The sequence below is a fragment of the Thermobia domestica genome, chromosome 15 (genome assembly GCF_964235325.1).
Source record: "Thermobia domestica chromosome 15, izTheDome1.hap1.1, whole genome shotgun sequence".
In the NCBI taxonomy this organism is placed as follows: domain Eukaryota; kingdom Metazoa; phylum Arthropoda; class Insecta; order Zygentoma; family Lepismatidae; genus Thermobia; species Thermobia domestica.
In genome coordinates, this window is record NC_137468.1 from 4,058,460 (window position 1) to 4,077,889 (window position 19,430).

At 38.3% G+C, this 19,430-nt stretch overlaps 1 protein-coding gene across 3 annotated transcripts in view; it reads right to left on the reverse strand.

The window, feature by feature from the left end:
- Positions 1–14,444, reverse strand: part of LOC145672038 (neprilysin-4-like) — a 91,503-nt gene extending 77,059 nt beyond the window's left edge. The window contains exon 1 of one of the 3 annotated variants that reach the window (XM_081741244.1): positions 6,336–6,469. In XM_081741244.1, coding sequence (XP_081597370.1) covers positions 6,336–6,378 — 43 coding nt within the window. In that variant the 5' untranslated portion in view covers positions 6,379–6,469. Of the gene's footprint in view, positions 1–6,335; positions 6,470–14,315 lie in introns of those variants that run through there. The other 2 variants (XM_081741245.1, XM_081741246.1) reach the window with 2 other exon arrangements.
- Positions 14,445–19,430: the final 4,986 nt, after the last annotated feature.

Sequence of the window (19,430 nt, forward strand, 5' to 3'; positions counted from 1 at the left end):
TCTGGAATGCCTCGTTTGGAATTTATGCCAGTTTTTCCGTCACTTTACACATGCTGTATTCTCCCTACCTCGAAGTGAGTAACTTTGAGTTTCATTTTGGTCTTCGGGGAAAGAACAAAGTTGCAAAAAACATGTAATGGGACCATGGGCGGGAAAGAGGCCTGAAACCTCTCATCGCGAAGTGCTACAATAGCTGTCGTAGCCTTGCATTAGATCTCCTCTCGGGTGCGAAAGCGAGTTTCTATCTGGTACTTATTGATTTTCGCGAATACACAAAAGTTTCGCGAGGCTATATCCGGAGAAAACCTTGACCAAACATCGAAATCTTGTGTTGTGCTGGCTATGGATGACGCTGATCAGAATAATGATTAAATTGGTGGAATGAAGAAAATGGGAGAACCTCGTAAAAATCACACACAGTATTTGTCTATCACAAAGACCACTTGACACGTGCTGGGATGGAACCAGGGACCGTACGTACTAGAGGTGATCACTTGACTACTGAGCCTTCGTGGTCCCAACCGTACAGTTTGAGTCCGTTGCAGTTGGCTGGTGAAGAGACCGTCAGATCAAATTAACCCTCAGAGTTCTCTACCACATTATCTCGCCAATAAGAGTACTCTACCACTGGGTCCAGCATAACATGATTGCTATAGTGTTACAAGTACAATTGCGTATACTATTATTCATAAACATCTTAAGTAATTATTTGTATAAAGACCAGCGTTGGCATAATCGGTAAGAAACTTATCTACTTAACGAACGGTTCGATTCTCGATGAGAATGGGATTTATTTTACTCTCTTCTCTTGTTTTTCCGGTTTATTGTAAAATGGGTCGGTGGTGAAACCTTGTGGGAAATGGAAGTAAAGGCAGCTGAGCGTGGAATTGACAACACATCTTACACGTGCTGAAGTCTAGTTAGTAAATGCAGGAGAGCTTACCTGCACTCCACCTATGGAACTTATTAACTTCTCCTGAATTGGAGAGCTTAGCATTAAATTTTAACTACCTCTAGTAGTGCTATTGAAATCGATTTTCCCGATAACTGAAAATCGATTTTTGAAAAAAGTTAAAAATTTCAAATCAACTTTCAGTTTTCAATATTCAATACCGATTTTCGGTTTCGGTTTGGTTTTCAAAAATGGTTTTCGGTTGTGGTTTTCAAGTCCAATTTTCGATTTTCAGTTTCTCTTTTCAAAATCGATTCTCTGTTTTCAAAACTGGTTTTCGATTTTCAAAACCCACTTTCGGTTCTCGATTGTCAAAATCGATTTACGGTTTCGATTTCCAAACCAAAATTAAATTTTCGGTTTCGTTCCTTCGCCATACAAACGCTATTTATAGTGAATGGGAACGGAAATATTTTTTTTTTTAAGTGGGAATAATGTTCATAAACGGAAATTGTACATTTGCATGTCTTAACGTATTTAATTTGTGCTACAAAGTGGACATACGATAGGTCTAATAGTGTTCTGCAATATACAAACAAATTACACAAAATGCATAGTACGCAAGTTCCTTGCTCAAAATGTGACTACAAGGTTCACCTCTAGTGTGCAAGAAGCCTGCTTTGAGTCTCGACAGGGGCGTAAATAAGAGCCCCGCAGACCCCGCATTGCGCGGGGGCCTCAAGACATCAGGTAAAAAAGATTGTTTTTGCATGAATAGACACTGTTAGAATTAGCGATGACCAAAATTACAAGTTAGTGTTCTTGTTTATTTCTAAATTGAAATTCATTTTGTACAACAGATGTTTGAATTCAAAAACCGAAAATCGGTTTCCAGTTTTTGAAACTGAGAAACTGGTTTCGATTTTCAAAACTGAAACCGAAAATCGATTTTCCGTTATTCAATTTTCCCCAAAACCGAAAATGTCATGAAGTATGGACAGTACTAATTTCTAGTTAAAGGAACCCGAAGGTTCATCGCAGCAGAAAGACCATCACAAAATTCACCAGTCTTAATTTAAGGTGGGCCGCGGTGGCTCAGTGGTAGAGCGTTCACATCTGGTGCATGAGGTCATTGGTTCGATCCCAGCTCAGGCGAAGTTAGACCTAACTTTGTAGCGGACGAACACCGTGTGAGTGGGTTTTCTCGGGGTTCTCCCGTTTCCTCCTACTTTCTTGATTATACCATTTCATTTATTTCTCATCATCACCGTCTCCTTAGGCTAGGTGGCATAACTATGGGATGTAAAACTTAAAGAAGGTTTTGCCTCGATCTACTATTAGTCGCAGACTGGCTATAACTTCCTTTGTACAGGAAGAAACCTACCTTTTTTATTTCTAGCATTTTTTTTAACTTTCTCATATTTATAATTATAGTATATGGTTCTGCACAGAACTTTTGATTTGTGGGCGAGCTCCATCACTACTAAGTATTGTTAAATGAGGTATATGCAAGTTGTAACAGGGAATAGACCAATTACAGATGACTTACTGTCGTCGAGGGCCGTATGAGACAATATATATGACGTGTCTAGTATCAAAATCCGTATGAGACAATATATATGCAAGTTGTAACAGGGAATAGACCAATCACAGAGGACTTACTGTCGTCGTGGGCCGTATGGGACAATGTAGTATATGAGGCGCCTACTATCAAAATTCGCCAAATCCATTTCGCTTAGTTTCGAGTAATGTGCAATGAATCTCCATATACAAGCGTAAAAAGTCCCATATTTGAACTAGTTTTTAAGTATGAAACATTAAGCTTTTAAACAAAATACTGTTTCCATGGAATTCCTTCAGATCAAACATATGTAGGCTATAACAAGCGATATATAATTCAATTTCGGTTTTAAAAAAATGGATTTGGCGGTTTTTGATACTAGGAGCCTCATATCATTTTCATAACAATCGAATGGCTATATTTAATCGAGAAACTCGTCCATCGTAAACTAACATCACAGGAACAGAAAGGCTGTTATTAATGGAACCAAAATATTTATTTACTAAACATAAGCAGAAAAAATGTATTTATTTATCATTTTAAAGGGAAATTTGATTTTTCATGTTCTGAATTAGTCTCTCAATGTTCCGGGGTACACTGGATGTTCCAACTCGGATGATATTTTCCAAAGAGGACTTAAGTTATCCAGGAAATATTTTCAATTCGGTTTAAAATTACGTAAGAAGTATATTTTCAATAAGGGGTCAGGTGGGCCGGATAAAAGGGTTCAGTGGGCCGGGACTAGGCTCGGAGGTCGGCTGTTTCACATGGCTGGTTTAAATGTTTGGCAATATGCAATTTGTCAATCAAACAATTAGACTAGAACTTACTATAATCATAAAGAGAAATTATCAAATATCTAACAAATAACCAAAACTAGGGATGGCCAGAACCGGTTCCTGGCGGAACCAGTTTTCGGTTCTGAACGGATCCGGTTCTAGAAGATCCGGTTCTGGAATCGTTTTTCGGATCCAGGTCTGGAACCGGTTCTTCGGATCCAGGTCTGAAACCGGTTCCCAAGATCCGGTTCTGGAATCGGTTCCGGAACCGGTTCTGAAAATCGGATCTCCAAGAACCGGTTCCGCCGGAACCGAAACTTTGTGGCCATCCCTAATCAAAACTCGACAAGAGTGAAAGTGCTGACAACACGTTGACAGAGTAGCACTGCGGTTCACTAGTAGAGTGCTTACCTCTGTTGCATGGGGTCCCTGCTTCTATCCCCGGCTAAGCAAGTCTGTGGTGAACAACACCATTTCCATGGGTTTTCCCGGGATACTCCCACTTCCTCTTACATTAACATTCCACCAATTCTTCCATCATCATTCACTTGTCTTAATCATCGTCTCTCTTTGCTTCAAGGGCGTAATCATGGCACGTTACACTGAAAGATTTCATTTCAAAACGATGACACAAAAGGTCTCAAAACGGTTAAAAATGATTGAGATTGAGATTGAGAGGGTGAAAAACGGTTAAAAATGATTCGTGAAATTGCTTGACTGTTTTGCAATGTTTCAAACTTTCAGATGTAATTTATATGGCTTATAATGTTTTCAATGAGGTTAAGGTCCATTACTACCACACATGCAGTCCTCCCTAGTGATGGGTAAATTCCCGGGAAGATATTTTTCGGGAATATTCCTGGGAAGATTCCTGCGAAGATTCCCAAAAATGGGAATTTTCCGGGAGTTTATGTACAATCACAAAGAAAATTGCATTCTATTACTATATTATGATTTCAAAGTTAAATTCGTTTTTATATCACGGTATATTATTACTGTTGTCCCCAGAGGAGTCTTTAAAATGTATATTCTGAACGATATTATGTCATTTTATTAATATTTTATTATATTTAGAGAGTATGCATCAATGTATGTTTATTTGCAATATGTTCTGTGCAAGTAAATATGTGTGTAAAATGGTATAGCAAGTCCACATACTTTTAAACCGCTAAACAGTTTAAATTTACATATAAGTTTATTTTCTAAACTTCATTCTACTACTGATGTTATAAACATAATAATTTTTTAAATGTTGTAAACAAATTAGGTTGGGTTACTACAAGAAGACACATGTCTCACAATTTTCAACATTTGCACATACATACAGTATTTATGTTCACAATATTTCCAAGACACTGACTTATCTTTATAATTTTGCACGTAACACTGCCACACACGGCCTTTCTTCCTACCTATTTCTCGAAATTTCATGCATTAATTCACATGTAAGAGAAGTCCGAGTACTTCTTCAGAAATTCGAGTCAGAGACAGGAGACACACCGACGTCTATTACTAACGGTGGTTCGGGGTGTATTAATAACATTTCATATCTATTTCTACATAATTTCTACATTACTTTAAAAATTGGTTCGTTTTCATCATTTGTAAATTGGTACTTTGCTACTTTTTGGTGCAGATGGAAATGGAACATAAAAAGTCATATTATTAGTTATATAAAGTACAGTCAACGAATTTTAATTTTGTTAACCTCCAAATTATTTAAAACCTAGAAATAAATCATAATGAATGAAAATAAAGCAATTAGTCATACGGTTCTTATAATTTGGAAGATAAAGTAAAGAACTGGAAATAAATTCCCTCCCGGGAATTTATAAGCCAGGGATAAACCCGGGAATGTTTCCATTTTTTTATTTTCCTTCCTACCGGGAATATTCCCACTGCCCATCACTAGTCCTGCCTACTGGTCTATTCACTAGCGCGTGCGTCTTTGGTGAGCATGGTCTCGGGAGTAATCCACGTTGGGAGCATAGGCAGAGCTATGGGGGCATAGGGGGGCATTACCCCTAAACTTTTTGACAAAAAATAAAAATGACATCTATAAAATCCTTTAATTCGCATTTGCATTTACCGTGCCTCCTACCCCTCCCAGCAGACAAAAAGTCTGCCCCCCAAGGAGACAATTCCTAACTCCGCCCATGGTTGGGAGATAAATAAAAGTTGAAATAAGTGTGTAAAAATTGCATGTCCACAAAAGGAAAACGTTTCATCGAGTACCTCACTTCATTTCAGGCTTCTACGGCTAATCGGCTCACTAACGAGAATCTTGTATTGCTTGTGCTGCTCAACGGACACCTTGCAAAGCACATTGAAGGTTGGAATTGTTCTCTCTTACAGAGTAATGAGCAATAGAAAACAAAGCAGAATTGTGCAGAGGAGATCACACGTCGTATGTTGTCCAAGTCATTAACGCTGATTGAAACAAAGAAAATGAATGGAAAGATGCACATATCAAAACTGCTTCGAACTAATAGTGGTTGGTTACACAAAAGACAAGTTCGCAAAACAAATCGCTGCTAAATCGCCATTAGAAAATCACCTACAAAGTCTCAGATCGAGACATATTTTATCGCTGTCTTTGTAGTGAAATCCCTTAGATTTAGCGACTTTTTCCCTAAGTTGGCACAACTGGAAAGCGGCTAGAATTGATTTAAAACGTGTTTCAATTGCTGTACTGCGTAGGTAACCATCCACTAATGTTAGAACATTTATAACAGTTTAACTGTCGTGAAACACACATTGGGAACGAATTATTTGGTAGCAGCAGTAGCGTATTTAGGGGGGCTTCCAGGCCTAAGACCCCCCGAAATCTTACTTACTATATAGTAAAGTATATGAAATATCTTGCAGAATTATCACATTTACAGGCAAAGCCCCCCCCGAAAGTTAGCAAAGCCCCCTCCCCCCCGAAACAAAATCGTAAATACGCCACTGGGTAGCAGCCTGGTATTTTGGAAAGCATTGGGTTGTACGAATGTCGAATTACCGAAACTCTACTGTATTAAGAAAAAAAAAAAGGTCCAAAATAGAAAAATTAAAATGTTAAAATTTTTTGTTGACAAACTTGTATATTGTGACATCTTACCTGTGAACATGCTACTAGCACGCATTGCCGTCTTCATAAACATCGTTGGAGAGTTTTATGGGCAACTATCTCGATGAAAACACTCCGCGAAATGGGGATATGAGGACTCTGCATCATTCCCTCAATCACATCTCTCAATTTCAACGAGTAATTTGACCTTCACTCCGTTCTGTCGTTGTGTCGTGCCACAGATTAGTGAATTAAGCGGCTCTTCACGTCATCACGCAAAGTAATAGGGGGAAGAAAACTTTGTTTGATAATGTAGTGTGTGTGTGTGTGTGTGCACTTGGGAAATTATTAAATGCCTATAATGTTTTAATCAGGTTATTAACTGTCTCAACGCCTGGACGGGCTCCCATTATGCGAGTCAAATCTTAAATTAAATCCAGGAAACGCCAGAGTGTGCGTATTTCAATTCTTGGAAGCGATTTCCTGCCCTCCCGTGTACTAAATTGCTTGCATGTGCGCCTTTGATACCAGATACACATACAGTGGCAATGCTACAGGAAGGACAGAGGGGGTGACTACCCCCCAAAAGACCTTTATTCAAGGCTGCCAACTGTACGGATTTCACCCGTATTGTACGGGTTTAACAACTCACAGATACGGGTGTACGGGTTACTAATCAAAATGAGCGGGTGAACTAATAATTTTGATAGTGGTTTCCTTTCATCGGTTAAAAGCAACAATTTGATCATTATTTTTTATCATTTAGCAAAATAAATAAATAAAATAAAAAATAAACTTATTTGCCTACCTTACTGTAATCAAAATCACAAAGTACCAGTAAGCAGGCCCTATCCACGGGGGGCAAGGGGGCCCGGATCCCCCCTAAACTTCGGCTGACCCCCATAAAATTTCACGGTATGCTTGCAAATGAACTATAATATGGTGATGAAGTATAATAGGATTGGGTCGGGCCCCCCTAATTTCTGCCGCCCCTCCTAAATTTTTGGGCTGGCTACGGGCCTGCCAGTAAGATACGAACAGAGTGGAAACTTTGTATAAGCCCAATAGTTATCGTCTAACCAACAATTGTGTTTTCCGGTGTTCAGTTACGTGTGAGATTGATGAGATTGATCCGTCTTCTTCTGTTAGTTGTAAAAGTTTTTCTAGTTATACCTGACTCAACAGTTATTTAATTTAGCTGCATTTGTATTATCAATACCTACAAGCAATGCATTTTGTGAAAGAGTGTTTAGTATAATGGGAAATGCTTGGACTGATGCAAGAAACTGCATATCTGAAAATTTACTGAAATCTGAACCAATGGTCTACCTCTGGTGCATGGAGTCCTTGGTTCGATCCCAGCTCGCGCCAAGTTAACTTTGTGGTGGACAAACACCGTGTGCGTGGATTTTCTCGGGGTTCTCCCGTTTCTTCCCATTTTCTTCATTCCACTATTTCATTCATTTTTCATTACCGTTTCCTTAGCCTAGCCGGCATAAGCGTGGTACGTAAAATTCAAAGATTTCATTTCATTTTTTCCGAACTAATGGTAAAAATTAACTTTCAAATGACCGGCAAAGAATTTTACTCTTATGTAATAAAGAACCAGGCCCGTAACTAGAGGGGGCTGGAGGGGCTGGCCTCCGTAAAGTTCTCATGGCCTCCCAGTCTTTAATACAAAATGCCATCATTAATACAAAAAAAAAAAAAAAAAATGATATTTGTAAGAGAATTTTTAATGACTTAGCCTCCCCTAAATTATTCATGGCCGGGGGCCGCGGTGGCTCAGTAGTAGAGCGTTCACCTCTGGTGCATACGGGTTCAAACCCTGCTTCCCCCAAGTGAACTTTGAGGTGGACAAACATCATGTGCGTGGGTTTCCTCGGGGTTCTCCCGTTTCCTCCCACTTTCTGCATTCCACCGTTTCATTCATTTCTCATCATCACCGTCTCCTTTAGCCTAGCCGGCATAACTGTGGGAAGTAAAACTCAAAAATTTCATTTCATTTTTCATTTTATTCAACCCCCCGCCCAAACCTCTGTGGCTAATTGTGGGCCTGTAAAGAACCTTGTTGTATTGAAAAGTGCTAAAAATGAAAATAAGTCTGTTCGGAAATAAATGTTAATTACGGTTTCAAATTAACCTTATTTTGTTTCTGTAACAAGTATTGCTAAACACAGATTTAAAAAAAATACATGAAACTGAAGTAAGGTTCTAATTTAACGAAATTGAATTTGGAAGACTCAGTCTGTGAATGTACGGGTGAGTAATGTTTGAAAAGTTGGCAACCCTGCTTTTATTCCTCTAAGCTCAGTTAAACTTACGTTATATTGATTCAAATGTCTCCTTCCGAGATAATTTTAGTTCAATAAGATTCTCGACAATTCTCGACAGTCATCATCATCATGGGTATTCTGCCTTTATTGGCAGGTCACTTGTAGCAACTGAGAAGCTTCCATGCTCCACAGTCCTCCGCTAGCCTCTTCGTCTTCACGTAGGATCTTTCTGTTTTTATATCATCCATCATCCATTAATTGTAGTCTACTTCGCCCCCTCCCTCTCTTTCCAGCCACCATACCCTCTATGACGTCCTTCATGATATAATCTCTTCTTAGGCAATGTCCCAACCAGTTTCCTTTCCTCTTCTTAAGAATATCTAAAAGTGTTCTTTTCTCTTCCACTATTTCTAACACCCACTCATTCGTTTTCCGCTCGACCTAACTAATTCTTTCCATTCTTCTCCACACCCACATTTCGAAGGTTTCCAGTCGATTTTTATCACTTTTACGTAATATCCATGTTTCCGCCCCATACAGTACAACACTCCACACGAAACATTTTGTGAGTCCTTTTCTCAACTGTCTATCCAAGTACAGTACAGTAATAACCCCCCTGAAAATTTGTGTATGGCGTCCTTATTTCGATCCTCGAGCAAGTAACTTTGTTATTGACAATATCGTGTGCGTATTAATGGGTTTTCTCGGGATACTCCCGTTTCTTCCTACATTATAATTCCATTAATTCTTCCATTATCATTCATCCGTCTCCCTTAGCCTAAAGGACATAATCGTTGGACGTTAAACTGAAAAGATTTCATTTCATTTTCCATTACTGTTCACATGTTCATGCGCGTCGACTACGTAGGTGCTCCGGGGCTTCAGCACCCACAGACCGCACTCAAAAGATTTTTGGTTTGATAGGAAATAAAATACATATTTGTCGCTTGCCATTATCAAAACAAGTAATAAGCAATTTAAACATTGAGATGGTGGAATCTCTAAAAACATAATTGTTTGCTTCAAATGTGTTTGTATAAAGGCAACCAAACAACATACTTAAGTTAGTCATTTTGTAGTTTATGCTCACAAGAAAATCCTTGCATAATTCTTTTTGCAATACCATTAAAATTATTTGCTTTTATGAAGATTTTTTTAAAAAATTAATTTGTATGAATGTGGTCAGGGGCGTACGCAGGGGATGGGTCCTGGGGGTCCGGACCTCCCCCCCGAAATCCCGACTTTTTTGTAAATGTAGTCTACTTTTAGGGGCAATTTTAGAAATTTTCATATAATTTAGCCTCAAATTGTATTTGGACCCCCGAAACACTTTAGACCCCTCCGGAAATAAATTCCTGCATACGTCCCTCAGTGTGGTATTTTCTTTTAGTAACGTATTGATAATATCATTGCCTCTTGTAGTCATTATGCATCATGTAAGTTGTTTAAAGTATATACTTAATGTTACGATTACATATGTTGAGAATATTCATTACAGTAACTTATCCTTAACCATGGACCCGGGTTTTAACTCATTTCTCTTGCGTTTAAATCAACGTCTTACAGACTGAGCTAGAGCAGCTCCAACTTATCCTTACAATATCGATATATTTTAGTTTACTTTATCAAAGCACAGCCCTTTATGATAGTGTTCATAAAAGATTTTAACTAAAAGGAAATCAATTAAAAAATATCGAGACTCCCCTGAAAACACATAACACGTCCTGCGATTGATATACACCTACATACATTTTGGAAAGTCGGCGCCGTTGCACATGTTACAATTCAAAATTTGATATAAAGCCCTAATAACAGAAAGAGCATGTATAAGGATTCAAAATCAAGGGAAGCCCGGGGGAACGGAGAGTAATACCACCCGGAGACAAGGGCGCCGATTTCTCTGTAAATTTGGGGGGAGGGACATTCAGATGCCGAAGGTATATATATATATATATATATATATATATATTAGGATTTTAAGACAAATTGCACTCAAATTATGCCAAATATTGTATATTCATAAATACAAAAGGGGGGTTCACATGAGCCTTGGGGGGGGGGGGCTCCACGGCCCCCCAGGATCGGCGCTCTTGTCCGGAGATATATCTTCGGTACTTCTAAATATGTGTTTCCGTAATTTCCCAATAGCACTTTTCACTCCTCGGGTATAAAGTTCTCCCTCTTCAGGCCCGCAACCAGCCACAGAGGTTTGAGGGGGGGGGGTCATGAATATGTTAAGGGGACCAAGTCATCAAAAATTCTCTTACAAATATCTAAATTGTGCTTTTCGAATTAATAATAGAATTTTGTATTGTGGTCTGGAGGGTCCAAGAAAAGTTTAGGGGGCCAGACTCCCCCTAACCCCCCTCTGGTTGCGGGCCTGCCCCTCTTCCCAGGAAAAATCTGGTATCACCATTGCTCAGTATGTTTTCTACTAGTGAATACTGAAAATGTTAATTGAGAATAACTGTTTGTTGCAAATAATATAAAGAGTTTTGTCCACTCCAAAAGTCATTGGCCATCTGCTTCATAACACTTCACCAATTTGGAATTTTGTACAGCCAGCTGATGAGTCTAAAGTAGCAGCCGGCAACATCTGACGAAGCTCTTGTCTGTCTTTATTGTTGAGAAACAGCGAACGAAACCTCCATCTTCATTGCCTAAATTAGCGTCTATATAATTAAAAGTTTTCTACTGCTCCATTACCTCAGAATGAGATGGAAAGCAAGACAGCAATGTTTCTAAGCCGAAAGGAGAAACAAAATATCAAGGAACAAGGGGAGTTCTATGATCTTCAGTTATCAAGAGAGAAGAAGACATTGATTAGAGCAGTGTTTCCTTTTCTTCTTTGACTATCGACACACTTTACTTAGTGTCTATCACATTGCGACACACTTCTTTGATTTATTAATACTAATGATAACAACAGTGGCGTATTTACGATTTTGTTTCGGGGGGGGGGGGCTTTGCCTGAAAATGTGAAAATTCTGCAAGATATTTCATATACTTTACTATAGTAAGTAAGTTTTCGTAAGGGGGGCTTAAGCCCGGAAGCCTCCCCCCTAAATACGCCACTGGATAACAATAATATGCAAATTCAGTACATAAGAGAATGAAGTCCACTTTTTTGCGCCCTTTTGCACATATTTTATCTTTAAGATATAGATATTATCTGAAGCCCCTTTTTAGAGCTTAAAAGATTAACTTTCAGATATTATAAATTGCTCTTATAATGTAAAAAAAAAAAAAAAAAAAAAAAAAAAAGCCAAGGACAGGCCAAGGCACGCTCCGAAACAGCAGAAAACGTGAACAAAATTGGAAGCTATGATGTAATTGCATTGAGACGTGGTGGTATGTATAGGTTTAAAAGTTGGGTGAATACAAATCTGATATAAAATGTTTACAAATCAAATGGCGGATCCAACATGGCGGACACAAATTACAAAAGGCAAGCTATGAATCTGGAAGTTGGTATATAGAGATATGCGACATCGCTATATATGAATCTGATACCAAAAATGTAAAACTCAAAATGGCGGATCCAATATGGCGGACAAAATGCAATACACTGCTATGGAACTGAAAACGGGTAGGTAGATGTCAGATTCGTATTCAGCTACCTTTCAAACCTATATATACCATCTCTCAAAACAATTACATCATAGCTTCCTATTTTATCCACGTTTTCTGGTGTTTCGGAGTGTGTCTTTTCTGATCTTCAAATAGTCGCCACGCCCCCTACAGGCCCCATTCAAGGGAGATATTTCACAGGTGAGATGTACTCGGTGTGGTCTTTCCAACGATATATAACACATGTAGATCCCTGCGTATCACTTGTAGTACTTCCCTTGTAAGTTATTTGTGAGCACAATGGTTCTCCGTATCACCTTCATTTGCTCTACAGGTCAAACTATCTATGTTAAGAGAAGCAAGTCCTAGAATATGAAATATTAATCTCTTCGGAATAAAGAGATCTTTTTTTTCAAGTAGAATAACACGGTTATTATTATTATTATTATTATTATTATTATTATTATTATTATTATTATTATTATTATTATTATTATTAATGAATAAATGTAATTTGAGGGTGCTAATTGCATTTGGTGTTGATCTCGACAAGCGACTGCAACTCGGTCAAAGATCGACTATGTTCTTTTCCCTCACATAGTGAGGCACTATGTTTACTCCCATAGAGCTAACGTTAGAGTACTTGACGCCATGAATGAATACGCTTCATCGAATACACATGATGCCATCACCAAACGTGTCTTTGGCTTCTGACTCGTCTCCGTCTACTTGCGAGATACTGTCCCTGTCTGAAAACCCTCACCTCAAGCCCGAGTTCCTTTTAACAAAATAAGAAAATAAAGAAGGAGGGCTGAAATTGATTAAAAAGCCCAAGGTTAAAAAGCTTGAAAAGATGGTCGAGAAAGCTGGCGGCAATAACTGGAAGACATTTTCAATTAAAAAAGATGCAATGGGATGGAATCAACTTGATGGAATCCGAATATAATCAAATGGTTGTTAAATCTGAACAAGCTGTAAATTTTTTAAGAGAAGTTAAGAAACAGTTACGGAGAAGTAATTTGAGTGGCTCGCGGAAACTTAGGTCATATTTTCTAACTTTGGAGTAAACTGCCAAAGTAGGTTCAACATTCCCATGCAATTCAATGGTATGATACGTACCAAACAAGCTTACCCTGCCATCTAACAGGTGCATTTCCGAAATTAAACTACTTACATACTATTCTATGGTTCAATCTGAACTCATTTCACTTAATAACTTAATTTCACCGGAAGTGGCGCTCACCATTGTGACCGACCAAGCCACACTTTGGATTGAGTATAGCCCGCTCCTCCTAGTGATTTTTAACGAATCATGGTGATTCTAACGATTCATACTAGTTCATAATGAATCGGAATCGCATGTTATAAATATTTAAGATGTAAATCTTGCGGTAAGGAAGCTTTAGTATAAGTAGTAGTAGTAGTAGTAGTAGCAGCAGTATTAGTAGAAGTTAGTAGCAATAGTAGTAGTAGTAGTGGTAGTTAGTAGCAATAGTAGTAGTAGTAGTAGTGGTAGTTAGTAGCAATAGTAGTAGTAGTAGTAGGAACGGGTTAGAAGCCCCGCAGGGGTTGGTTGGGTTCTGTTCTCGATATAAGTAGTAGTAGTATTAGTAGTAGTAGTAGTAGTAGTAGCAGTAGTAATAGTAGTGACTCTTCCAGTTCCGGTGACAAAGAACTGGGGGGAGCGGGCTATACACAAGCCCACACTTTTATAGAGTTAATTCATTAAGTTTAACGTCTCACGATTATACCCCGAAATTAAGGCAGACAGTAATGATGATAATGGAAAAGATGGTGGAATGAAGATAGTAGGAGGAAACGGAGAAGCCCGACAAAACTGACGTTGTAAGTACCGGAGGGTAGGCCCAGAAATATGAAATGTAACATAAATTAACCTAATGCACGGACCTGAGACCTACTCTACGCCACAAAGATCAAACTCATGCACACGGTTTGTCTACCACAAAGCCTCACTTTTCGCAAGCTGGGGTCAAACCAGGGACCCCATGCACATGAACCACAGGTGAGCGCTCTACCACTGAACAGCCATGTTTCTTGAAACATCTTATGTTAACATACACAAAACAATGCGGAATTTAACTTTTACCGACAGAGTAAAAAGATTTGCAATATTAAGCATTATTATTATAGTGTTCTTCGTTTAATTTGCGATTGGCATACTTACCACTAACTAATGAATCATATCATAGAAATAAATTCAGTAAATATACACCCAAAATTAAAGGATACATACATTCTCAATTAAGGAAAACCAGGTAAGTAAAATGTAAACAAAATTTATAAAGAGCACAGACTACTGATAACACTTTTGAGTTTTCTTTCTTTTAACATCCGATGTAGGTTGAATTTATCCTCACAATAAAACACTTACTGCCACACCATTTTATTTTAATGTTGCGTATTCCAAACCCGAAGTACTCAATTCTCACTCAAGTGTATGGGAGCTTAGTAGTAGTGGTCTTTATGCAGAGTCGTTTTGATGTATGATTAGCGCAATGTTAAGGGTTTGATTAAAGCATAGTTATCAGTAGTGTATTCAGAATCTGTGATTAGCACGTAGCTAGTAGATGGCTAAATTAATCACATGTGACTACAGCAGAGAGTACCCTAGTTTAGACACAATGGACCTTATGCAGAGTCGTTCTGACACGTGATTAGTACCATACTAAAGAGTTCGACTAATATATGTTTCCTGCAGTAGTCCGGCCTTTAGTATGACGCTAATCATACATCAAAACGACTCTGCATAAGGCCCAATAAACGTATACTATGAGAATACAAGGGCAATTAATTACCTGTCTTTTCTATTTTTCTTCTTAATGGGTTAATTCACTATAAAACAGCTGTTTAACCGAGTCCTCCATAATAGCAAAGCTGTTTCTTAGAGTGAACACTGAGAGATGTATAGAAAATTTCCATTATTCTGAGGGATACATACAACTGATCAATAAATTATCTTCTCTTATAATTACAACATAATCCTTCTATGGACACTAATATTAACTGACCTCTATTTATTCCTGCCATAAATACATCCCTCAGAAATAAATAAGTTAATTATAATTCGATTTCGTAACTAAAGTTATTTATGAGTTGTAGTGATGTCAAACCACAAAGAAAACATTTCGAATTTCGTATTTCATATAGTTTCAATTTTACAGACTACGCATGCATACGTCTAGATTTCCGTAGTTGCCACATTTATTTTTCTCACTCGAGGTATTAGGGTTATATTAGTTAATCATATCCAAATCAAGTTATTAGCTGAACTACAAGTAGACTTTGAATACCAAAAAGTACACCCTTCTTAGTACAGAACTGATACGACACTAATCACGTGACTAGAGCTTGATTAACGAATTCTCTCTGAATACCGCCCAGTGTGTTCATCCTTAGTGAAAGTGGTCACTGGTTTGATCCAGTGACAATGCCAGCTTTAGTTTCTTGGATTATTAGGGTGAATTGGGGGTCAGAGAGTTCTTGAGGAGACAGATATTTTTTGTATAGCTATCAACGTGAACAATTTTATTACTTGACACATGTACACAACAGTACAACATGTCTGGATGGGGAGTAGTATGCTATTAGAGTCGTTTATCCCTTTCTGAGGCCGTCACTAGTTTGATCCCAGGCTATGTAAGTTTGTGGTGGATAACATCGTGAGTGGAGGTTTCCTCAAGGTCTTTCGATTTCCTTTCACATTCTCATGCCACCAAATCTTTCATAATAGTCCTTTTTCGTCAATCATATGTGTCTTTTAACCTACAGGACACAATCGTAGAACATAAAGTTTTCAATACGGTACCTCCAATTAGTTTTCAGTGCTCTGTCTTCGAAACGAGCGGAGTTATTGTGTACGAAAGAAGAAATGTTGTGATTGGTAGTCCGAGGTCAAAACTGTTGGAGAAATCATGGCAAATTGTTGGATGGCCAACAGATACTTCAAAACATTTTGATTTTACGTACGTTTTGTTTTTGCAATTTGCCGATTTTACAGTTACCCAACCATTTGCCAACATAGGGCCATGAACTCTGATCCGGGGAAGCTGCCCTCTTGAAGTTTGCTTGGGTCTACCTATTTGTATGAAAATCCTCGTTGATGTCGTTTGAACCTCTGACAAATCCAAATGACCTCTTCAAGTTATAGGCCTACTGAAATCGACGCCACTGATTGGGTCTTCCAAGTGTACTGCCAAGGATATAATAGCTACATGAAAACGACAAGATTAGCTAGTTGAGGACCGTAGATCATAGAAGCCTCTCAATTTGTGGAAAGTGACTTGACTGTGATAATAGAATACAGTGGCGGATCCAGGATATGATCAAGGGAGCGGCCAAACCATAGTTTGCAGCTTTATCCAGTGTAAAGCAGGATTGAAGCCCATTTTATCTAGTGTAAATCTGAGCGTCAAGGAAGGCTATAGCTCTTATAGCCCCCCTTGGATCCGCGCCTGGTAGAATGCATATAATGACAACATTGGTTACGAGATTTGATAGACAATTTCTCAGTAAAGAGGAGAACTTTCCTCTTTTATGTGGAAACACTGATTTCAAACGACTAGCTTTTCACAAGAGAAGAATTAAACGAGTACAAGAAAAAATGGCCGATAAGTACAAGAAGCGAGGCTATATGAGACATGGACCGACAACTTGACGTGGAATCCGAACCACATGAGCTTCCGCTGGGAATCGAACATGGATCTTCCACGCCAAAGGCGCGTACACTAACCGCTTATCGACGAGGGAGCTGCTATTCGAATTCATGTCCAGGCCATTTTGATTACAGTTTATGAGGTTGGTATTGAAGCTATTATGCTTGAAACAATTTTAACAGTATATCAATCAATCTTAGTGATAAAGTCGACTTGGCATACCAGAAACTAGGATTTGTGTTACCCGAAGTAAACATGAAATTCAGAGCTCCAATTTATGTATTGCCCTTTTAGGCGCCCCACTTGCTCCGCTTGCTCCCTTTTAGTTACGGCCCTGCGACTTGTCTCTGATTATTTACGACCCGAAAGGATTGAACGAAAGGAAGGAAGAAGAAAAAAGGAAATGTAAGAAATTAGGACAAAGAACCATTACGTCACGGATTATTTGTTTTCTTTTTAGTATCTTTTTAGTACACAATCGAAATGGTGTTTAGATACATTAACCTAGTTAACAGATATGAAGCAACTACATGGTAAAGGTTTTGGGTCAATATCAAAAGTTCTTTTTTCTTTCTTTGAAAAAATCATTTATTTGTTTTTTTTAGTGGCATAAGAAATCTTGGAAATCAATTAAGTCTTCATCCCGGCGAAATTAAAATACCGCTAATTTTACAGTAATTATGGGATATCTTCAAATAGATAAAAGATAATTGAAATGTGAAACAAGAGCGCCCTAGACAATATTATTTTGCGTGAGGTACCGTTATCACAAGTCACCTAGTGGCTTTCCGTTTTCAGCTGTTTAGAAACGCGAAAATAATTGCCGATTTTCAAAATGGCTCGAAATCGAAAGCAGATAAGTGAGTCGTGATAAAGGTTTCTCATGTAAAATGATATTGTCTAGGGCGCTCTTGTTCCACATTTCAATGATCTTTTATCTATTTGAAGATATCACATAATTACTGTAAAATTAGCGGTAATTTAATTTCGCCGGGATGAAGACTCTTAACATCTATAGATTTACGTTCCTAGCTTACGCCTTTTAGAGGAAAGAAGTCAGATGATTCACACAGATTATTGATACATAAGAATTTGTGAAGGATTCTAGGAGGCACAGCTCCGCCATTTTCGGTTACTGTCAAATGGGCATCAAAGTATAAACAGGATAGTTTGACGTATGAGAGCGGTAGTCACTAAAGACAAGCGAGTAAAATGAAGTGAAACCAAATCTTTCAGTTTTTTGTCGGCTAGGCTGAAGGAGATGGAGATGATGAGATATGAATGCAATAGTGGAATGAAGAAAGTCGGAGGAAACTGGAAAACCCCGAGAAAGCACACGCACACGATGTTTGAGCACCACAAAATTCATTTGCTAGGATCGATCCAAGGACCCAACGCATGGGCGCACGAAGAAAATTTTCTGGGGGGCTCATCCCCGAGGTTGCCATATTACGTTTGTTATTTTTTTATTTGTATTACGAAAATCTTAAGGAATTTGTTTTTCGTGAGCAAAGAAGGCCCGGGTGCCCATGACCCAACACACTAGTAATAAGGCAAGCAAGAGTAGTATGTGGAAATTAGAGCGCCAAAGTCACAGAGGACAAAAATGATCCTGAGTCAACTTTCCTTATTGTACGTTTAGTAATTTTACAGAGTGCATTGTAGCACGCATTATGTGCTGTTGTTGTATTACGGCAGTTGCATAATTGTTGCCCTTAAATTACGTGATTATTTTCCTGCGTTATTAACATTAGGTACGTCGTAAGCATTAATTAGACTATCTTTTTAACCATTATTGTATTGTTTATTTAGTAAGTATTGTAATTGTTGTAGACCGTTTTTCTTGATTTTTCTGTTTTATATTGATTGTTGAATAAAATATTAAACAGTATTTCTGGATTGTCCTCAAACAATGAAGTTAAAGTTCATTGCGCACGTGTGCCACAAGTTGCCTTATGACAATCATGATTTATATGCTGTTGGAATGTGTTTGTCAACTTGGTCTCGTTTCCCCATCGGATGCCCTCTGAACTTTGTTCTACTTTCCCAAACAACCATGTATGCTGCATCAAGTGCAACGGCTGCATGCATTCCATTTGCTTCTTGGTACTCTTATAAACAAATGCACTGACCCTTCCTTCACACAATCTCTGAATTATTACAAGTAATTTGTTTACGCTTTCTTCTAATGCAAATATATTCACAATTTTTATTTCTGATCAGTAACGGATCTAGTTCGGGGCCAGGGGCTTAGACTACCTAGTTTTTTGAGTGACAAAAATAGTATTTTACCAATAGAGGTTCCCAGGACACTTCGAGACAAGACAGAAATATCACCAGCCCCCTGAGTAATACTAGTTCATCAAAATTTTACATCTCAAACATTGTATTAGTTTTATATGATTCAGGGGCGGATCCATTGGGGAGCGATCGGGGCGATCACCCCTTCCTAGAAGAGCAAGCTTTCTTATTTTATATATAGATAAAACACATCCCAGAGTTTGGAGCTCTTAAAAGTAGCCCTAAGTAGCAGTATTACAAATTCCCCCCCCCCCGAAGTCCTTCCTGGATCCGCCCCTGACATGATTCGTAGTTTAAAAAACTATAAATCGATAAAACGATTGTTT